Source organism: Triplophysa rosa, unplaced genomic scaffold, assembly GCF_024868665.1.
Source record: "Triplophysa rosa unplaced genomic scaffold, Trosa_1v2 scaffold152_ERROPOS834286, whole genome shotgun sequence".
NCBI classification, from domain to species: Eukaryota; Metazoa; Chordata; class Actinopteri; order Cypriniformes; family Nemacheilidae; genus Triplophysa; species Triplophysa rosa.
The window spans coordinates 48,521-72,500 of NW_026634156.1; the positions used below are offsets into that span (position 1 = coordinate 48,521).

The 23,980-nt window shown below is 44.3% G+C and overlaps 1 protein-coding gene and 1 non-coding gene across 2 annotated transcripts in view; one reads left to right on the forward strand and one right to left on the reverse strand.

The window, feature by feature from the left end:
- Positions 1-5,187: 5,187 nt before the first annotated feature.
- The window catches only part of LOC130549706 (lymphocyte antigen 75-like), a 26,362-nt gene continuing 7,569 nt past the window's right edge, over positions 5,188-23,980 (reverse strand). The window contains exon 6 of the mRNA XM_057327008.1: positions 5,188-5,859. Within this exon, the coding sequence (XP_057182991.1) occupies positions 5,785-5,859 (75 nt within the window). The 3' untranslated portion in view covers positions 5,188-5,784. The remainder of the gene's footprint in view (positions 5,860-23,980) is intronic.
- The window catches only part of LOC130549709 (5.8S ribosomal RNA), a 154-nt gene continuing 34 nt past the window's right edge, over positions 23,861-23,980 (forward strand). Inside the window, exon 1 of the ribosomal RNA XR_008962245.1 lies at positions 23,861-23,980. This exon is cut by the window's right edge and continues 34 nt beyond it. This is a non-coding gene — a ribosomal RNA (5.8S ribosomal RNA).

The window sequence follows — 23,980 nt, forward strand, 5'->3', positions numbered from 1 at the left end:
TAGTGCATTTGTTCGGAGCAACATCATCACCAAGTTGCTCAAATTACGCTCTAAGGAAATGTGCAGAGGATCACAAGGATCGATATGACGAAAAGATCGTGGATGTTGTTTTCAATAACTTCTAAGTAGACGACTGTCTCGTTTCTGTACCTACGGAATCAGAAGCAGTACAACTGTTTCAAAAGCTCACTGAAATGTGTAGCAAAGGTGGATTTCATCTTAATAAGTGGATTAGTAACAGTCGTACTGTGTTGAGTTCTATCCCTGAGAAACAACGAGACCAGAAAGTAAAGGACTTAGATTTGGAACGTGATATCTTACCATTGGAAAGGGCATTAGGTGTGCAATGGTGTGCTCAATCTGATGTTTTTAAGTTCAAGGTTATCATCAAGGACCGACCTCTAACTAGGAGAGGTATTCTATCTATCATTAGTTCGATTTACGACCCTCTTGGTTTTTTGTCTCCTGTGATTCTACGTGCCAAAATGATACTACAAGATCTGTGTCGAGAGAAAGTAGGATGGGATAATATCATTCCAGAAGTGTACGTGCGGAGATGGACCAATTGGTTGGAGGAACTTCATGGATTGGAGAAATTCGAGGTTCGCAGGTGTTTGAAGTCAGACAACTTTGAAGTTGCTAATGCTCAGTTGCATCACTTTTCGGACACCTGTGAGACGGGTTATGGAACTGTAACCTACCTGCTGATTCACAACAAGCAAGGACTCGTATATTCCTCTCTTCTAATGAGTAAAGCAAGAGTAACACCTTTAAGATCTACTACTATCCCTCGTCTAGAGCTGACAGCTGCCACTCTCTCTAGTCGCATGGATAAGTTGTTGAGGAGAGAGATGAGAATGGAACTGGAGGAATCTGTGTTTTGGACAGATAGTACCTCAGTACTCAAGTACATCAAGAATAAGACTTCTAGATTCAAGTGCTTCGTGGCAAATAGAGTTGCCGAGATTAGGAGAGTTTCTGAAGCCACACAGTGGAGATATGTGAATTCTTTAAACAATCCAGCTGATTTAGCATCCAGAGGATCAAGGGTGGATTCATTCTTGAAGAACCAGATATGGATTTCTGGTCCTCCATTTCTGGAGCAACCACAAGAGTTGTGGCCTGAGGATCCTACGGATGCAGGAAGTTTGTTGTCTTCATGTGACCCAGAAGTGAAGAAGAGTGTTCTGGTGAATGTTGAACAGGCTCATCAAGAGTATGATTTCACACCATTCTTCAAGCATTATTCTTCATGGATTCGATTAAAAAAGGGAATATCTTGGATTCTGCGACTAAGAAATATTATTATTGATCTCAGCAAGGAAAGGAAAAGACTAACAACTATGCATTCTAACATGGAAAAGTTGCAACAAGAGGCTGTTGTTAACAAGATGTACAATGTAAGAACTAAAATGTCTTCCAAGTTGTTGTCTTCTGAGGAATTGGAAAATGCAGAAATGGAAATTATTCGTCTTTGCCAAGGAAAGAGATACTCTGACGAATTGAAAACTTTAAGGACAAATGGATTCGTAAAAAGGAGCAGTGAACTTTTTCGACTAAACCCCGTGCTTCAGTCAGGTATTATCAGAGTAGGTGGACGTCTGGACAAAGCTATGATGCCTGAAGAGGTCAAGCATCAGGTTATATTGGCTAAAGATCTACATGTTTCAGAATTAATCCTGCGACAGATTCATCATGATATTGGACATTGTGGACGGAATTACATGCTGGCTAATCTACGACAGAGATATTGGATCCCTGGAGCTAGTAACGTTATAAGGAGGGTTCTATCCAGATGTGTAGTTTGTAAGAGACTGCATGGAACTATAGGCCATCAGCAAATGGCAGACTTGCCTCGAGAAAGGATCACACCTGACAAACCACCATTCACTCATGTGGGAGTGGACTGCTTTGGTCCTTTTGAAATAAAGCGAGGAAGGAGTGTTATCAAGCGTTATGAAGTGATCTTTACATGTCTTACTGTAAGAGCTGTTCATCTGGAGATGACTGCTTCATTGGATACAGATTCTTTTATTCATGCGTTGAGAAGATTTGTGGCACGCCGAGGACAAGTAGTTGAAATCCGATCCGATAATGGAACAAACTTTATTGGAGCTCAACGAGAGATGCAGGAAGCTATAAAAAATTGGAATCATAGCCAGATCAATTCTTTTCTGCTTCAAAAGGGAATAAAGTGGAATTTCAATCCCCCAGCTGGTTCGCATTTTGGAGGAATTTGGGAACGACTTATCAGATCAGTGAGGAAGATTCTGAATTCTATTCTTAGAGGACAAAGCTTGGATGAGGAAGGTCTCTACACGCTTGTGTGTGAAGTGGAATCAATCCTAAATAATCGACCTATATCCAGAGCATCAATGGATGTTAAAGACTTGGAAGCTCTTACTCCTAACCATCTTCTTTTGTTGAAAACACAACCATCTCTGCCACCCGGACTGTTCGAGAAGGATGATTTGTATTCACGTCGACGATGGCGACAGGTACAATATATGGCGGATTTATTTTGGAAAAGATGGACTAAAGAGTATGTACTTCAACTGCAAAAACGCCAGAAGTGGCTGGTTAAGAAACGCAATTTTCAAGTGGGAGATATTGTGCTTTTAGTGGATAATTCTGCACCAAGGAGTTCATGGATATTGGGCAAGATTATGGAAACTATACAGGATAAAGGAGGATTAATACGTCAAGTAAGGATTAATACCAGGAGTACAAGTTTGATCCGACCTATCACTAAGGTCTGTCTTCTTCTTGAAACAGAGACTGTTTGATTGGATAAGATTCACATTACAGACTCTTTACACACACTACATATTGATGGACATGACAGTAGCATTTACATACACATTGTGGATTGTTGGAATGTGACATATTGATTTCATCCTGTGATGTATTAATTTTTATGCACATATAAGATTATTATGATTATTACAGTATAATGGGTAATAATCAGGGGCTGGTGTGTAGGCGCCAGAATGGCTATGTCCTTTATTTTGTAAACGTCAGTTCCTGTCTGTCAATTACGTCACTGATATATGTGTATTTAACCAGCATTTTGGGTGTTGGTTATAAATGGTGTAGGGGGTGAGTAGATGGGACGCTCACATTCTGTTGACCGTGACATAGTCACAGTAGTACGGTCAATACAGTAACAACGTACCGTGAAATTACATTTAAGTTATAGTATAGTTTATGGGTAGTTATTCTATTTTTCTTTACAGTTTTATTTGTCTTCATCATCATCTTGTACCAAACCTCCACCTGCAATAAACCTCATCATGTTTTTGACTATGAAACGCGTCAGCTCTCAAATCCCTCTACTTAGCCTCTAAGCGGCTAAAATTACGGTCGCTATAATGAATATAAATATAAATATCACACCTTCATGTAAATCCTTCCCAGATAACACACGAAGTACCAGTTATGTGATTTATTAGTACTTTATTTTTACTTCACACATTGCATGCCATGCTTGTAGTTTCTTTTGCGCTTCAGTGAAGACAGCGCGCCGCCGCATTTGCGAGTAGCCTATAGCACTGTATAAAGTCTGCCTGGTGAATGGCTTTTTATTTCGTATCAAGTCACGAAAATAACAATAGAATAATGACACTGACATAAAGCCTGACAACATCTCACCTAAACGCAGATATTAGGCTTGTTCGACTTGATGCGGCGCCGCAAGATCCGACAGGCGGATGACATCAAAGTACCGCGAGAGCGATTCGAAACCAAACATTTTATGGTTTTTCGAATGGCTCTCGCGGTACTTTGATGTCATCAACCTGTCGGATCTTGCGGCGACGCATCAAGTCGAACAAGCGTATTGAGTTAGTGTCACGGATTGGCAGGAAAGAACCCAAGCGCAGGCAGGCAGTGAAGGGGTTAACAGACAATATTTATTCTTATACAAAAAACACGAAACAAAAACACCCACAATGGGGAAAACTAAACTGAGATCTATATACACAAAACAAAGACTTCCCACGTGGGGGCAAAAACAGCAGGGAAAAAACTAAAACCAAACACGACAAAACATCAAAAACACGGCAGGGTAACTAAGGTAAAAAACACAAAAACTCACAGCTCCAGGACAGGGCAAGAAACAGGCATGAGAACATGAACGGGTACACGTACACATCAAACAGAACACAATGAACAATCCAACAGCACAAGACAAAGAAACATGAGGGTATAAATAGAGAAAACAAACGAGGGATAACGAGCAGGGGCAGGTGTAGAACATCAAACACTCAGGGAAAAATAACGAGGAAACGAGAGGAATGGGGCCAATGACAAGACACTGGAGAGAACGTATATTATAGTCAAACGGACAATAATACGTTTCTCTCCACACATAACCAAAGACTTTGTCATGGCTCTGCTACAGGACCAAGAAAAACCTGACTAAGGAAGCAGAGCCATGACAGTTAGCTCGCTCAGGCATCTGCCAATTGACAACAGCGTTCACACACGTCTTTCAAAATAAAAGTCTCGCACCAGAATTCGTTTTTTTGTTGTTGATGTTGTTTCTTGGACTGTACACACCGCAACTCACTTAGAACGGTTTTGTGACCCACCAGTTGAGAAACACTGGTCTATACAATACAGTTTGTTTATGTTTGCACGTGAAGCTGAAACCCGATTATGTTTATTTTCGACACGCGCTCAAAAGATTTCACTAATCACAATAGATCGTTTCAGGAGGCGGGCTTTAAAGGGAAACTTCAGCCAAGAAACAAAAGGAGGAGGGAGGCGGTGTTTCTATTGGCTGAAAACGAAAAATGCTGTGTTCGTCACAGGAACGTATGACGCGACGCCTCTGTCATTTGCCGGAAAAACAAGCCTCTCGTTCGCCTGCAGCAGATGTTAGACATGATCGTTAATAGCGTTAACTTTTTTGCCCCCATTCACTCCCATTCTACCGCTTGGAAGTAAAAGGATATGTGCATTATTCTTCAAGAAGAAAGTCACATTCACTTAGGATGCCTTGAGGGTGAGTAAAACATGGGGAAATTTTTATTTAAGCCTGAAGTACCACTTTAAAGAGACAGGAGATACACTCGAGGATGATACATCACCTGAAAATGAGCACAATATGATTCCTGTCAATTTATTTTTTAATAAGTTTTAATATGTACTTCAATCACAACAATACAACAGTCACATCGTCACTGCAACTAAACATTCTGTCTTTACTGGAAGGCAGACCCTCAAATCATCTAAAGGGAAACTTAATTACACAACATAGGAAAAACAACACAGTCACTTCTATAGAATATACAGAGATTTTCACCTAGCAATTTAAAGCTTCCACTTATAGCTATACACAAACATATAATATAGAATGATTAATAGAGAGAAAACAGTACATGTTCACAAAATACATGCATAACAACAATAAAACATGTGTAAGTTGAGATCTGGAGATACTATTTACATTTAAAAGAGTCTGATGTCAGAATGCTTCTATTTGCAGTTTAGGTCCAGTTTATTTTATTTTATTAACGTTTATCTTATGGAAGTACAATTTTAAATTCTAATGATTATCATGTCATTCATACAAACCATGAAGTACATTAGACACAAAACCAATGCAAGTGAATGGGGTCTAGTTAACAATATTCTTCAAAATATCTTATTTTGTTTTCTGCGGAAGTTAGAAAGTCATACAGGTTTGAAATGATAAAAGTGTGAGTAAATATTGACAGAATTGTTTAGGGGTGAACTGTCACTTCAAGAATTACAGATGCTCTCAGGATGAAACACCTCTTAAACTTCTGCGTTTTTTCTCATGTTTATGCTGATGTAATTTCCAAGTCCCACTCTCTGTAGTTTTTTACTTATCTGGAAGACAAGCGAGATACAAATCAAACCACTTGAAAATTATTGCACACTGATATTTTATAAAAAATGTGTAGGTTTTTCCTATACTTCATGCATGCTGGCTCTGTGCTGTTCTGTTACCAACATTTTTCAAAATATCTTCAGTCATACAGGTTTGAAATGACAAGAGTGTGTAAATAATGACAAAATTTTCATTTTGAAGGTGAACTACTCCTTTAACTTCAAATGATGGTTTGCAGGTTTTAATGGGCAATCCTATATATATATTCCGACACTGATACTTTAGCTCTGATTGACTGAGCGGATTGGCGGATATTGTATTTTTAAGCCATTTTTGTTTTCTTGTTACAGCCAGTTGGTAGTTTGTATAAATGTTCCAAAACGTCAGGGTTGCGGCTTTCCCGCACAATTGGGCTATTTTGAAATTGCAGTTGCCGGAAAAATTATGGAGCCGTGGGTTGCGGGTTTTTGGGCTACTTTTATAATGTACTGCGGCCGCTAAAATGTTTATTTATATTCTACGGATAAATGTTAATTGATGAGTTTCTTAATGTGTATTCAAACCTAGAATGAATTCATGACAACTGACCGGACCCGTTCTCAAAAGTGTGGGGAACGAGTGACTGACAGGCAGGCTACAGTACTGGGAGGGACGTGGGTGCTCAGCTCAACCAAAGAGCAAGATATACAGGTGGTATTAGACAATGCATCCAAATTATGTTTTTACCAATGTTTCGTACTAAGGTGCATGTCACCTTGCACAATGAAAGAAATCACGCGTGAGTGTACAACAGTTAATTTTTCCGGCTGCCAAATATCACGTTTGAGCAGCTATACGCAGTCTAGAACAAATAAAACATTGAGGTGCTTGTACACATTATACACATGCAATACATTTAACCATGCTTATTTCTTAAGAAAGTTGTTGCATGTCTTATGAAGAGAAAACACGTTTCTCGTCCATTTCCGTGCGTGGCCTCGAGCACACGTGGGATCTTTTTTAAAGGGACACTCCACCCAAACATGAAAATTATATTATGAATTACTCACCCTCCAGTTGTTCCAAACCTGTATACATTTCTTTGTTCGGTTGAACACAAAGATATTTGGTAGAATGTTAGCAACTGAAAATTCTTTGGCATCATTGACTACCATAGCAGAAAAAAATAAAACGGTAGTCAAAGGTGACCCAGAATTGTTTGCTTTCCTAAATCCCCCAAAACATCCTTTGTGTTCAACAGAACAGAAATTATATACAATACATGGAACCATTCAGATAAGTAAATATAGCAATATAAACGTCTTTTGGCAGTTGTTAACTTTGATTTGACACCGGAAAAAATGGGGCTAGTTTTAATTCCTTTTGAGTGGGTTTTGAGGGGTCATTGGGCTGGAAATATTTGTTGGATCTGGCAACCCTGAAAAACGTGGTAATGAAACACAGGGGCAGACTTACCCATTAGGCAAATATAGGCAATTGCCTGGGGCCCTGAGCTACCAGGGGCCTCCAAAAGGAAGGTGTGGACTTAACCAATAACCCATGTCAGCAGCCACGTAGAGCCCCAAGTAATCATCAAAATAACAGTGTTAATAAAAATTTCTTATTAAATCGTTTTTGGCCGTAGTCATTTAAAGTCTTGATTATTTCAATTCATATACACACAATAGAAGCAAAGCATGAAAAACATATTTTCATTTAATTCTTCAATTTCAACGTTAAAGAAATCATTTCATTTAAATGCTTAGCCTATTGTAAATACAACCAATGTATAGCTCACAATACAGTTTCTAGCATTTAAAATCATTTAAACACATATGCACAGTTAAAAAAAACTACGAGTCTACGATACCGGGTATGTCAGTGGAGGTTTTGGAATTCATTCTTTCAATCCAAATTATGTAGGCTAGCTATATTGAAGCAGCGGAGATAAACTCATATGCTAGTTGTTAAGGCAGAATGTCAATGCAAATAGGCGACAATGCAATGCAAATATAATTGTGGTGAGGGGGCGTGGTTTAGCGAGGTCTGCGGCAGGAGAGAGAGCCGGGAGACGAGCGGTAAGTGAGTGGAGTAAACACAAACAACCAACACCTGTGTCTCATTCCAGTAAGGGCGCGGGGAGACCATATATAAAGACCCAGGAGACGCTCAAGGAGGAGAGAGAGAAGGACTGCACACGGGCTGCCACGATCACCGAACCTCGCAGGAAAGAACGAAGAACTTTGCTGGATTATTGTCTTCTCAAGCCAGGCTGAAGGAAAAACTGTGGAGTTACTTTGTGGATGAACTTTTTGTTTTCTCGTGTGGCAAAGCAATAAAAGCTCGTGTCAGTCCCGCCAACCTCGTCCTCTTCCTTCCTTACTATAGCGAACCCGCTACACTGGTGCCGAAACCCGCGAAGGAAGTAGGAGGGCCACCGCCGTCATGCAGGCAACATCGGGCACGCCGTTTGTGGACATCATCGCATCTCTCGCGGTCCTCCACCGCGAACAACACCAGGCACTGCTGGACCTGCGGAGTGACCACGACATCCGCTTCCAGACTATCCTCCAGGCTCAGCGAGAGGACCGCGAGAGCTTCCGGAGCTGGGTGGACCAGGGGGTTCGGGAAGATGGGGCCAGAGGATGACCCGGAGGCGTTCCTCGACCTCTTCGAGAAGACGGCGGAGACTAGCGGCTGGCCCCCGGAGGATTGGGCGAGGCAACTCCTGCCGTTGCTGTCGGGGGAAGCGCAACTGGCGGCTCGGCCACTGCCCGTCCAGAACCTCCTGGTCTTCAACGACCTGAGGAGGGCCATCCTTCAGAGGGTCGGCTGTAGCCCGGAGGAGCATCATCAGAGATTCCGGTTGCTGGGACTGGGCAAAAGCGGCCGGCCCTTCGTGATGGCCCACCAGCTCCGGGACTCCTTTTGTAAATGGCTGCTGGCTGGGAAAGGCGACATCGAGGACATCATTGACCGCGTGGTGCTGGAGCAGTTCATCGCTCGGCTTCCTAAGAAAACGGCCGAGTGGGTCCAGTGCCACCGCCCGACGTCGCTGGACTCAGCCATCCACCTGGCGGAAGACCAGATGGTGGTGTGCCCTGGGGTTGGTGAACCCCTCCCGGCTGTCTCTCTCTCCTCTCCGGAGGCTGTTTCTCTCTCCCCCTCTTCTCTATCTCTCTCTCCTCGTCCTGTCCCTGCACCCAGGTCCCGTCCACCCGGTCCGCCACGAGGACGGTTCCCACAGCCCGGGGACCACACAACCGGGTACCGCGCTCCGCCCCGGGGATTTCAGGACGGCAATGGGTCCACCCTCTCTCCGCGCCCTTCCCGTGCTCCACTTCCCGCCACCCGGATGGCGGAGACGCCTGGGCCGGCCTGTTGGCGATGTGGGTTCCCGACATGCCGCAGGCTGCCCCCGGTCAGAATGGATGGTACCAAATTCCTGTGAGTATAAGGGAGGGTACATACCCGGCTCTGGTGGATTCTGGTTGTAACCAGACCTCCATCCATCAAAGCCTGGTTCGGCCCGGGGCATTGGATAATAGCCGCATGGTTCGGGTACAGTGCGTACACGGGGATGTGGTGAGATATCCTGTAATCCCCGTCATTATTCAATTCAGGGGAAAAAAGCATAGAGTTGAGGTAGCGGTTAACCCACACCTCCAACACCCGCTAATCTTGGGAACTAATTGGCCTGCATTCGCGGAATTATTGGGGTGCTTATGTGCGGGTGTCATCGTGCAGGCAGGAGAGGCTGTTTCAAGGGAAGCGAGCGGATCCGAGGGGCGAATCCTCTCGGAACGTGATGACTTTCCCCTGGAACAATCCCGGGACGAATCACTCAAATTCGCCTTTGAACAGGTCTGCTATGTGGACGGTCAACCTCTCCAACCTGCCCGACCACGCTCCTACCTGTATTTTGCAATCATAAAAGACCGGTTGTATTGAGTGACCCAAGACGCTCAAACAAAGGAAGATACAACCCAGTTATTAGTGCCATGGGGCCACCAGGAAATGCTTTTCCAGGTGGCACATTGTAATCCTATGGCGGGGCATTTAGGACAAAACACGACACTAAATCGCCTCATGGCCCGATTCTTTTGGCCGGGCATTTACGAGAACGTACGCAGGTGGTGCGCCTCGTGCCGTGAATGTCAGCTGGTAAACCCTCCGGCCTCCCCAAAAGCACCATTGCGCCCATTACCGTTAATGCAGGTCCCCTTCGATAGAATTAGTATGGACCTCATCGGGCCATTAGAGCGGTCAGCGAGAGGACATCGATTTGCATTAGTCTTGGTGGATTATGCAACCCGATATCCCAAGGCAGTGCCGCTCCACAGCATTTCCGCTAAGAGTGTGGCGGAGGCACTGTTTCGCGTCATCTCCCGCGTGGGAATCCCCCGGGAGATCCTCACGGATCAACGCACTGCGTTCGTGTCGCACACGATACGCGAACTTTATGAATTATTGGGCATTAAATCGGTCCGTACCAGCGTCTTTCACCCTCAAACAGAAGGGGTGGTAGAACGGTTTAATCGCACGTTGAAAACCATGATTCGTAAATTCGTACACGAGGACGCCAAAAATTGGGATAAATGGTTAGAACCCCTCTTATTCGCGGTGCGAGAGGTCCCGCAAGCCTCCACGGGGTTTTCCCCCTTTGAGCTTCTCTTTGGACGCCAGCCCCGAGGGGTTTTGGACGTCCTGAGAGAGACTTGGGAGGACGGACTCTCCAACAGTAAAAACAAAATTCAACATGTCCTGGACCTGAGAACAAAACTCCATACACTGGGGCGGCTATCTATGGAGAATTTGTTACAGGCCCAGGATAAACAGAGCCGGCTGTATAACAGGGGAACCAACCTCCGGAAATTTTCACCGGGAGAAAAAATGCATGTATTACTCCCCACATCGAGTTCCAAATTACTAGCGAAGTGGCAAGGGCCGTTTAAGGTCACATGGCAAGTGGGAGATCTTGATTATGAAGTAGTTCGGTCAGATAGTAGTTCGGTTACAGGTTACTGCTTCCTGCTTCCAGAGGAAATCCTGCTTCCTGTTTCCTGCATCGCTGCCGGCAGCTTGTTTGTATCAGTGCGCTTACCACTTCGCTCTAATATTAGTGTATTTTATTATCATTAATTATTATTGTCGTTGCTAACTTATCCTGATATCTCAATAACCCTGTTCCTGTTATTTACTTGGAAGAGTCTAAACCAAATGTGATAGCTAACTTAACGCTGTTAGCATAGCAATAGCGTGTTAGCTTGCTTTCTGTTCACACTCTGGAATATCATCTTGCCTCTGGTTTGTCTTGTGTGCTAACTGTTTCTCTTTTTAAGCGAGTATACTACGATCCATCGAGCAACCTTGGTAAGTTGGAATTGCACTTCAAATCCGGTGAGTTATGGCTTCTATTCCTATTATTGTTACTTGCACCTCATGTCATATGTTTAGCTTAGCCTTCTCTGTCAGCTGCGAGGGCTTTATATGCGATAAATGCAGGGAAATAGTTAGGCTGACAGAGAAGATCTTAGAATTAGAGTCTCGCATCCAATCTTTATCTGAGGATAGTAAGAGTTTAACGACGATAGAAAACACTTTGGATGCGAGCAACATTAGCGCACACAGCTCGGTTCCGGTTGAAAATCCCCCGCAGCTGGGAAACTTCGTGACTGTGAGACGGCGTAGTCGCAGGACAAAACATCACTCGACCGTTCCGATTACAGTCTCGAACAGGTTTGCCCCGCTCAGTGACGCACCGACTGAGAAACCTGCTGAAAGTGCCCTAGTTATCGGTGATTCTATTGTTCGGAACGTTAACATAGAGGCACCAGCCACCATAGTCCAATGTTTACCGGGAGCCAGAGCGCCTGACATCAAGTCAAATTTAAATGTGCTGGCTAAGGCTAATCGTAAATTCAGTAAGATTGTCATTCACGTCGGCACAAATGATGTTCGACTCCGTCAATCGGAGATCACAAAAGATAACATTAAAGAGGTGTGTGAGCTCGCAAGCATGATGTCAGACACTGTAATATTCTCTGGCCCCCTCAATGCTTATCGTGGTGATGAGATTTATAGCAGATTATCATCACTAAATGGCTGGTTGTCTGAGTGGTGCCTGCAGAATGATATAGTTTTTATAAATAACTGGAAGAGTTTTGAGGGCAGACCTGACCTGTTGAAACGAGATGGTCTCCATCCCTCCTGGGCTGGGACTTCCATCCTGTCTAGAAATATGGCAAAAAGTCTTAATGCTAATGCTAAAACTTGACTCGCTGGGGCCCAGGTCAGGGAGCAGACAGTATGGCTTAACCAACTGTCTGCTTGCCGTCTCACGTCGCAGAATACACAAAATGTACAACATGTAGTAATCCGTTCTCCCAAACATCACAAAATAGAGACTGTGTCTGTCCCCCGGATTAGCAAACATAAAATAATGCGTAAACCTCTTGAAAGTAATTTAATAAACGTTAAACAAACTAAACATGAACAAAATACAGATAATCAACTGTTACGACTCGGATTGCTAAATATTAGATCTCTCTCTAATAAAGCACTTTTTGTTAACGATATGATAACAGATCATAAAATAGACATGCTCTGTTTGACAGAAACATGGCTAAAACCAGATGATTATATTGCTTTAAATGAATCTGTCCCCCAAGATTATTATTATAAACACGAGCCTCGTCTAAAAGGCAGAGGGGGAGGTGTCGCAGCACTTTACAATAACTCTCTTAGCATTTCCCAGAAGTCGAACTCTAAATATAATTCTTTTGAAGTCATGGTTCTTCATGTTTCAACACCTAATACTAAAGATAAAACACTTTTTAAATTGATTCTAGCTATTGTATATAGGCCTCCAGGGCACCACACAGATTTTATTAAAGAATTTGGTGGGTTCTTATCAGAACTAGTACTGGCCGCAGATAGACTCCTTGTCGTTGGTGACTTTAACATCCACGTAGATAACGTTACAGATGCCTTAGGAATGGCTTTCAAAGACACTCTTAACTCCATGGGCATTAGTCAACATGTGTCAGGACCCACTCACCTTCGTAATCATACTTTAGATTTAATACTGTCTTACGGTATAAATGTGGACGACGTTAAAATCCTTCAGCAGAGTGAAGACATTTCGGATCATTATCTGGTATTATGTTTGCTTCACTGGCCTACGGCTGCAAATAAAACTCATTGTTACAAATATGGTAGAACAATAACTTCAACTACCAAAGATGCGTTTCTCGATAATCTGCCCGAATTGTCTCAAATCATGAGAAATAACGTTGAAGATCTTGACATTACCACTGAAAATTTTAATTCCACCTTCTCGGTAACGCTAGACAAAGTTGCTCCACTACGTTTAAAGAAGATTAAAAATGGCAGCCCCACACCGTGGTATAATGAACACACTCAGGCTCTAAAGAAAGCGGCCCGAAAAATGGAGCGCAACTTTAAGAAAACTAAATTAGAGGTATTTCGTACAGCATGGAAGGATAGTATTCGAAAATACAGGAAAGCCCTAATAACTTCTAGATCCGCCTACTTTTCATCACTAATAGAAGAAAACCAGCACAACCCTAGGTTTTTATTTAACACGGTGGCTAAATTAACAAAAAATAAATCGTCAGTGACTTCTGATCCTGTATATCAGCATAGCAGTGATGAATTTATGAACTACTTCACATATAAAATCCAAGATATTAGAGAAAAAATTATAACAATGCAATCAGAAGTGAAACCCGCTGAACAAACTAACTACAGCGCCCTTAAGGAGAAAATGCAATTATTTTATACCGTAGATCAAGATGAGCTGTCTAAAATTATTAGATCATCTAAATCAACAACATGCATACTAGACCCTATACCTACAAATCTACTGAAAGAGATGCTCCCAGAAATTATAGATCCTCTTCTTGGTATTATTAACTCATCTCTGACATTAGGACATGTGCCTAAAGCATATAAGGTGGCTGTTATAAGGCCCCTTGTCAAAAAACCCCAACTCGACCCTAGAGAACTAAGGAACTACAGGCCTATATCGAATCTACCTTTCATATCTAAAGTTCTGGAAAAAGTAGTTTCAACTCAATTATGCTCCTTCCTCCAAAGGAATGACATCAATGAAGAATTCCAGTCTGGATTTAGAGCATGTCACAGTACAGAGACTGCTTTGATCAGAGTTACAAATGATCTGCTATTGGCGTCTGACCGAGGTTGTATCTCGTTATTGGTGCTGCTAGACCTTAGTGCTGCATTCGATACCATTGACCACAGCACACTCCTACATAGACTCGAAAATTATGTCGGCATTAAGGGAATAGCTTTGAAATGGTTTAAATCTTATTTATCCGACCGTTTTCAATTTGTAGCAATAAACAATGAGGTGTCACGCAAATCGCAAGTCCAGTACGGTGTACCACAGGGCTCAGTCTTAGGGCCTCTGCTCTTCGCATTATACATGCTACCTCTAGGAGATATAATAAAGCGACACGGAGTTAGCTTTCACTGTTATGCTGATGATACTCAACTTTATATTTCCTCGAAGCCTCATGAAACACAGCAGTTCCATCGAATAATGGAATGCATAGTCGATATAAAAAACTGGATGAGTAACAACTTTTTATTACTGAACTCGGACAAAACGGAAGTGTTACTTATTGGACCGAAAACTGCTATAAGTAACAACCAAGAATACTGTTTAACTATTGACGGATGTTCCATAAAACCCTCGTCGTCAGCAAAGAATCTTGGCGTTCTATTCGATAGTAATCTGTCATTTGAGAGCCACGTCGCCAACACCTGTAAAATTGCGTTTTTCCATCTTAAGAATATATCTAAACTACGTCATATGCTGTCAATCTCAGATGCAGAGAAGTTAATTCATGCATTCATGACATCAAGACTAGATTACTGTAATGCACTGTTAGGTGGTTGCCCTGCAGGCTTATTACAAAAACTCCAATTGGTCCAAAACGCGGCAGCTCGAGTTCTTACACGTACAAAAAAGTATGAACATATTAGCCCGGTTCTGTCAACCTTGCACTGGTTACCTATAAAGCATCGCGTTAACTTTAAAATCTTGCTTATTACCTATAAAGCCTTACATGGTTTAGCTCCTCAGTACTTGAATGAACTCCTTTTGTATTACAGTCCTTCACGTGCATTACGCTCTCAGGCGTCCTGTCAGTTGGTAATACCTAGAATTTCAAAATCAAGTGCAGGTGGTAGATCCTTTTCCTATCTAGCGCCTAAACTTTGGAATAGTCTTCCCTGCACTGTCCGGGAGGCAGACACACTCTGTCAGTTTAAATCTAGACTAAAGACGCATCTTTTTAATCTTGCATACACTACTCTTCCATAATATAAATCTTCAGAGGGTTTAGGCTGCATTAGTTAGATCAACCGGAACCAAAAACACAACTGATGTACTTGTTGCATCAAAGAGTACAGAACAGTACTCTACTCTCAGCCAGTCTTGTCTCATTGTTCCAAGGTTACCACAGCGAGCAGGATGCAGTTCATGGCCTGACCTGATGGTAGAGCGGAGAATGGGAAGTGGGGACCTGACAAGAGCTGAGATGATAGAGCTGGATAAAGAAGGACGCGGTCTCTTGACATGTCTTCACCACAAAACTTCAAATGCTATTAGATTATTAATGATAATCTTAAACTATAATTTATTTTATTATTAAGTTTATTTATTTTATTTAGCCTTGTTGTGCAAGTTCTCTGGAGCTTGTGCAGAGGCAGCAGCTTTTGCCAGAGGGGAACTGGAATCCCCTGGTTGGGCCTGGGTTCTCCTGAGGTTTTTTTTCTCGATTAGAGTTTTGGGTTCCTCGCCACCGTTTGCATACTGTTTTTGCACTATCTGCCTGACCGGGGGGGCTGCTTTAGAATTTTAAAGTTTTACTTAATTAATATTGCATATAGGAATTTATAGTCTGTTATATTTGACCTGTGCTTCTCTCTCCTTTATCCTAAATGTGTGCTCTCACTGAGCGTGTGTGTGTGTGCGTACTTGTCTGTGTACGTACGTGTGTGTGTGTGTGTGTCTCTGTGTCTGTGTGTTGGTGCGTGTTGTGTGTGTGGAGTGTTTTGTGTGTGGGTGTGTCTGTCTTCTGTGTTTTCAACCTTTTCTTGTTTTTGCAGGTACAACTTTGATTGTTTTGCTTGTAGTCCATGTGTCTCATGTGCAGCTGCTTTGTAACAATGAAAATTGTAAAAGCGCTATATAAAAAAAATAAAATAAATAAAGTTGAGAGATAGGAGCGGGGCACACCAAATTTACCACCTCAATCTCCTTAAAAAATGGAGGTGGAACCAGTGATGCTGGCGATGGTAATTAGTGGAGAGGATGATCTGGGACCAGAAGCGAATATAAAACCAACATCACTCGCTCTGGCTCCGGGAGGAGATCATCTCTCACCCTCCCAGCTCACGGACCTAGCCAGATTGCACGCGGAATTCGCAGACGTGTTCTCGCCCCTACCTGGACGCAGAAAACTCATTCAGCACCATGTCGAGATGGTGCCGGGCGTAGTAGTTCGTAGCCGGCCCTATCGTTTACCTGAGCACAAGAAAAATGTGGTTCAGACGGAATTAGCGGCAATGCTCGAGATGGGGGTAATTGAAGAATCCAACAGTGACTGGGCGAGCCCGATAGTTTTGGTTCCCAAGACGGACGGCTCGGTCAGGTTCTGTGTGGATTATCGCAAAGTGAACGCGGTATCGAAGTTCGATGCCTATCCAATGCCACGGGTCGACGAATTACTGGACCGGCTAGGCACGGCTCGTTTTTATTCAACATTGGGCTTAACGAAAGGGTACTGGCAGATCCCCCTATCGCCATTATCTAAGGAAAAAACAGCCTTCACCACGCCGTTCGGATTACACCAATTCGTGACACTTCCGTTCGGTTTGTTCGGAGCGCCGGCCACTTTTCAGCGCCTCATGGACCGTATCCTCCGACCCCATATGGCATATGCCGCTGCTTATCTAGATGATATCATCATTTATAGCAACGACTGGCAGCGGCATATCCAACACTTGAGGGCGGTCCTGGGAGCGCTGAGGGCGGCCGGTCTCACGGCCAACCCGAAGAAGTGCGCGGTTGGGCGGGTGGAGGTTAGGTATCTGGGCTTCCACTTGGGACACGGACAAGTGCTGCCCCAAATTAATAAGACCGCAGCCGTTGCGACCTGCCCGAGTCCCAAGACCAAAAAGGAGGTAAGACAGTTCCTGGGGCTGGCGGGATATTACAGACGGTTTGTGCCCAACTATTTGGACCTCACCAGCCCGCTGACTGATCTTACTAAAAAGGAGGTACCAGATCCGGTCCAATGGACGCAGCAGTGCCAGCAGGTGTTTTCCCAAGTGAAGGCTGCCCTGTGTGGTGGGCCGCTCTTACACTCTCCTGACTTTTCTCTCTCTTTCTTGTTGCAGACTGACGCGTCGGACAGGGGGCTGGGTGCAGTCATGGCACAGGAGGTGGGGGGTGAGGAACGGCCGGTGCTGTACATTAGCCGCAAGCTCTCAAAGAGAGAGACTAAGTACAGCACCATCGAAAAAGAATGTTTGGCCATCAGATGGGCCGTTCTCACCCTTAGATACTACCTCCTGGGCCGGGAATTCACCCTCTGTTCGGACCACGCTCCCCTGCAGTGGCTCCACCGCATGAGAGATACCAACGCCAGGATCACCCGTTGGTATCTGGCTCTACAGCCTTTTAAGTTCCAGGTGGTCCACAGGCCAGGTGCACGAATGGTTGTAGCCGACTTCCTCTCCAGGAATGGGGGGGCTGCAGGCCGGACGGCTCCCCGGCCTGAGGCGGGCGGTGAGGGTATGTGGCGAGGGGGGCGTGGTTTAGCGAGGTCTGCGGCAGGAGAGAGAGCCGGGAGACGAGCGGTAAGTGAGTGGAGTAAACACAAACAACCAACACCTGTGTCTCATTCCAGTAAGGGCGCGGGGAGACAATATATAAAGACCCAGGAGACGCTCAACGAGGAGAGAGAGAAGGACTGCACACGGGCTGCCACGATCACCAAACCTCGCAGGAAAGAACGAAGGACTTTGCTGGATTATTGTCTTCTCAAGCCAGCGTGAAGGAAAAGCCGTGGAGTTATATGTTGTATGAATGAACTTTTTGTTTTCTCATGTGGCAAAGCAATAAAAGCTTGTGTCAGTCCCGCCAACCTCGTCCTCTTCCTTCCTTACTATAGCGAACCCGCTACAATAATCTTATGGTGTATTTACAGTATATATGATGTTTGATTAAACTCTGCTGGTCAAGGTGATTCGAAGCACCTTGATTATCGTCTGTTATTAGTTTTGAGCGGCAGTCGTGAATGTCTATAGCTCATTTTCAGTGGGAGACATGCGGTAAGCTGCATAACGCGAGGGTTTCGTTGGCGGCACGGAGGTGGTGCGCAACCGGTGCCAAAAATCCTTTCACTGGCACGACTCTTCGCAAGCGCTCTTTTTGTGAACGGCATCCACGCTGGCTTTAACCTATCAACATTTTAGTGAGCTCAAAACACGGAGAACATAGTTTTAATAATGGAATTCCCGAAGTTATATGACCTAACAAAAAGAAGACAAATACAGAGATTTAAATAAAGAATACAGAGTGGGTTGATTTGCAAGTTAAAATACACGATACGTGCAAAATGTCATAGTAAACTGTGCCTAAAATGAGCGTCATTAGTATTAGTCATTACCGCAAAAATTAATATACATCAACTTCAGGCTGGTTAGTGACCTTGAACGTCCGCCCAGAGACATTTTCACTATGAGAGACAGCAGCAGCGCAGCAACTCTGTCCAACTGCCAAGTCTGGTGAAAGGGCCATATACATTATAATGTCATGACTAGCCAATCAAAATCAAGCATTCAAAAGCGCTGTGCAAATTTGTTCATATGAGATTGTTTGCCATTGACATTCAGTTTTTCCACAGTAGAGCACACTTTCCTTTTAAATGCTTTACACAAGCAAAACAGGCTACCAAAACCACTAAATAACCCCCAGCAAAACGCACACCTCTGAAGCGGCACGTTACTCACTTCTCGTAGCGGGAAACTTAAGAACACGCAGAACACAAAGAGCGTTGGATGAAGTGGATATTAAGCTATATCTATACAATCAAAACTGCAAATGTGTCATATTGTTTGCCAGCAATGATAAATGGCCACCATACGCACGTACCCGCGTGTCAGACACAGCAACGTGCTCGTTACCTGTCAGACACAGAGACGCGGGCTTGCAGAAATATACATTTGAAGAACAGAAGGAAGAAAACTTGCTGATGGTCGTGTGGTTCACTTTTTACTGTATGTTTACAAGTAAGAGTTCACAACACACACATGTGTGACAACATGAGAAAATATGAGTTTTGTATAAAATCCGTTTGTATTTCACATAAGAAAGCACTGCAGATGTTCTAGATCATCTTAGGAAATGCTCTGAGTTTAGTTAAATGCATTGTAAACGCAAAACTCTGCAGGTTCACTTTAGTTTGACATGGTCTAATTATTCTAAAAAAAGTTGTAGTTGTGTAGGCTACATTAACATTGGGACTAGATGAAATTTACAGAAATGCTTGTCTCTTCTGTGTTTGTATATTCTTTAGTCTCTGTGTGTATATTGCAAAGATATATGCGTATGATAATAATAATAATTACAAATATTGATTAAAATATAATATTAAAATATTGTCATTAATATTTATTTTAAGAATAGTATATAATCAGATACTAAGTAACTAGCTACTTTACTAGCTATTTTTTCATGGCATACTTTTTTACTTTTACTCGAATAATTTTTAAAATAGTGGCTTTTACTTGAGTAACAATTTCTCTAGTTACTTGTACTTTTACTTGAGCAAAGATTTTGGCTACTCTACACACCTCTGGTTGTTTGACTTTGCTGCGCAGACCGATGGGCACATAAAGACATAATATAAAAATGTCAGTACAGTGCTAACGATTTGTACGCACTAGTGCAGAAATTTGGTCACATTTAAATGCATGAAAGGTCGTAAACCACAAAAAAACACACTGAGAGATGGCACACTTTGTATGTAGAAATCCCAGATGTAGTGCCTGGATCATTAAAAGAAAAGCCATAACCCCCCCCACTCCCTTTTGTCCTGGTTTCTTGATACCATCATCAAAAGACCAGAGCCAAACCTGCCTCCAGGGTGGCCTGGATTTAGGTTGGTGCTCTCATTGAAAGTGTTGATAAACTTTTGTTTCTCCATGGGATATTTACGACTCCTACGCTTCAAAGCAAGCAAAGGAGATGTGAGCAGGCTCTCTGTTTTGTCTCACCTTCTCTGACAAAACTACACAAAACTGTCATTTTCTATAAATATATGTAAATATCTATTGTCAGGGATGATACCGGAGTCAAAAGCAGTTTAACAGGTTTATTCCACAGGAAAAAAATCACAAACAGAAATGGCATAAATTTACTTCCATAACAGGACAGAATATAGGAGGTAACCGGGGCTTGGGGAAATGGCTCGAGCACTCGGCCGTAAAGACCGTGGGGGAAGGGTGACAAGGCCGGGACTCGCCTCGAGGGAAGAGTAGTCCGTATGTCACGATAGATGGTACTAGTGAGGCGTCTCCTAAGGGAGAAGCGTGAGTCCAATAGTTCCGTTACAAAGTGTGAGGTAGAGTCTCCAAAAGAGGCGTTAATCCGAGTGTCCTGTTTGCCGGTTGTGAAGTAGAGAGTCCTCAACGGAGACGAAGATAGTTCAACCGAAGCTGATTGTCCGAACCCGCACCCACAGTGGTAGAAGATAGCACAGCAACCCAGGCGTCTCGGACTCTTGGTGAAGAGAAGTCCGGCAGGGATAATCTCCCCTTCGGGAGAGAACTCAGCTGGAGAGAGAGAGCGACACCAGGTGATGCGAAGAGAGCCAAAAGTGGTTAATGATTAGTAGACAAGAGGGGCGGGGTCAAGAACACGGAGTTGAGCACATGGTGAACTGTCAGGTGAGATCTAGTGTAAACACACACAGAGGACGAACAAAACAGAAGTGCTAGACCCGGGACCCGACAATCTATGTTATATGTTTGCTCTCTAGCCATTTTAAATAATCTGTAACTGTTAAACAGGCAAGTTTAATTGAGGCTTTGTTTGTATTCGTACGTCCGAATGAATCATGACTTGATGCAATTCAAACCCGGCATATTTGATACCTAAATGTTTGTCTCTACAATTCCTCCTTGTTTATATATATTGTGTGACCATAGAACACTTTATATTCATTATGTTATAATTTGGACTGGTATTTTGTAAAGTTGCTAGGAGGTCATAAAGATGCAAATTAGCTGTTGAGTGGACAAAGAACCTCTTCCCTGCTCAACTCTGATTGGTCGATTCAACTCAGGTGGGCATGCCCTCTCATGAAATTAAATATCGAGCCTGCTCTAAAAACACAGTTTGGCCTTTTTCTCTATACCTGCCCTCATCAAAAACTGGTTCGTGTCGTCTCTTCAGAGACTGCCTTTTCCCCCACTGGGGGGAAAGAAGGAACAATGGACTTTTGTTGCCTCGCACACCTGGCTGAGCCATGCGGCCGATCACGAGGCCCGGAACTTTTCAGCAGGACTGCATTCTGAAACCATTTGAACATTTCCATCTCACCACGCGCATACGTATATTGGTCCAGCACAGAGCTCGCAAGTATCCGATTCTATATATAGAATAGCTGCGTTAAGTTCGTGCCTCTTTGTTAAAGATGATTGTTATTGGTATTCAGAAATGTTTTACCTGCCTTGTGGCCATGCTCTCTCTCTCTCTCTCTTTCTTTCTCCGCGCTCCCTAGTGTGTTTGTGTTTCATGTATTGTTTGTGTTTTTGTGATTGTCATTATTTTTTGTCATGACAGAAATACAGGACGACCTAAATGCGGTGAAATCCAAAGGTGGTTATTAAATACAGGCAGCAATCAATAGAGCACAACCCCAACCGCGAACGTGCTGTCCGCGGTGGTGAGAACTGGAGTCCCCAAATGGATAAACACGGCGACTCGGGCTGAGGATAGGTCTCCGACACTGAGAAGAGGAAGGAAGTGCCTGGGAACCTCACTCAGTCCGGCACCCGTGCTGAGAACCTGGGGGTCGATAACGACCAGAAATGGAGTCCGGACTCCGTCTGCGGGTAGCTGCCTGCTACAGGTAGAGGTGGTGGTGAACGCCAACGAGAGCTGCCGGGAAACAGGGAGATGAACGAGGTAACAGAGGAGAGAGAGACTTAACTAGACAAGACAAGACGGTATCCAAGACAATGACACGACTAGGAGAACTAAACTTCTACAGACGAGCCGCAGCTACGTCTGGGGCAGTCTGATACTGGCTAAAAACAAGCAACGATCAGACAACAGACAAGAGACGCTGAGGGAATATAAGGGGAAACGTAATGAGACTGAAAAGGTTGTCAGGTGAGGGGCAATTACGGGAACGAGTGTTAATGAGTAACGTGCGTGTAGGTGCAGAGAGGAAAATCACCAGTGCGGGAAAGCCTAAGGAGACATGAGGGCGGGGTGAAATATGCAGACACCGAGCACGCGGTCAACCGGTGGCTTTCCACGTGCTCGACAACAACAACACAACCCACGTGCAGATAACACCCCGACCAGACCCAGGCCGTGACAATTTTTACCATGTAGAGTAGAGTTTAATAAACAACCATATACTGTATTCACTTGTGATGGGTTTTCTGTGCTCAGCTCATATACTTGGTCCCTCAAACTGTGTTTGATTTACGCGACCTTTACTCTAAATTCTGTTTGGTAAAGTCACGTTACTTATGGCCATGAGATAACGTAAAGTGTATAATATCATTGATGCATTCGCTGGACAAACACATACAAATATTGTTATACTTTATATTACTTATCAGAGACTGTAAAATATGTATATTTAATAACGATTATTATACGTATTTTCCTTTGAGCTAAACCAATTCCTTGACTGAAATTGATGTTTTAAATACATCATTTCATGAATGTGATCTTGATAGATCTGGTGTAGAATCATATTTGGTGAGCTAAGCTCCTCATTATTTTAACATGCAGCTAAAACCGCTACACATATGTAATTTATTTCCATGTTTTACATTTGGGAATTCATTATTATATATTTTTAAATTAGTGAGTATCTGTTTTTAATAAGCTTAGTTTTCCCCTCTCACTTTGACTGGGGGTGAAAGTTGTGTGCTTTGAGGAGGAAGAAAAATAAGGGCTGCAGTAAACTAAAATGGCGCATAGTTGGGGCCCCCATACATGGATTTGCCTAGGACCCCCTTTGTACACACCGCCCGTCGCTACTACAGATCGGATGGTTTAGCGAGGTCCTCGGATCGGCCTCGCCGGGGCTCCTCGCGGGCCCTGGCTGAGCGCCGAGAAGACGATCGAACTTGACTATTGGGAGGAAGTAAAAGTCGTAACAAGGTTTCCGTAGGTGAACCTGCGGAAGGATCATTGTCGGTGGCCGGGCGCGCGCCCGGATCCAGAGCGGCGGCGGGGACCACGGCCCCCGTCCCGTCTCCCCGGGGGCCCGCGGGGGCCCCCTACCCTACCAGACCAGCACTCGACTGTCTGCCAGAGACGCCGGCCTCGCGGCCGCGAACGCCGCGAGGACCACCGGCCAGCGCGCGGTAGCGCGCCGGGCCGGCCGGGGGGAGACTCCCGACCGGCCCTCGGGACCTGTACCTCGGCGCGGGGCCGGGGAGCCCGGCGCGGGACGATCGGCCGACACCGCGTCCCGCCCCGGCTCCCCCCCGGCCTCCGCCGCCCCCGGCGGGTACCCGCAGGTGCGTCCTCCGCCGTCGCGGGCGGGGGGCGGGCCGTGGGTTCAAAGACCCGGGTCTCCCCGCCACGGCGGGGAGGCCCGGGCGCCCGCCCGGGGTCCACGCGACCCTTTTTTTTCCCTCGGAAATAAACACAACCCATGTCGGCAAACGGACACGAACGCGCGGCGCGGGTCGCGAACACTCTGAGACAACTCTTAGCGGTGGATCACTCGGCTCGTGCGTCGATGAAGAACGCAGCTAGCTGCGAGAACTAATGTGAATTGCAGGACACATTGATCATCGACACTTCGAACGCACATTGCGGCCCCG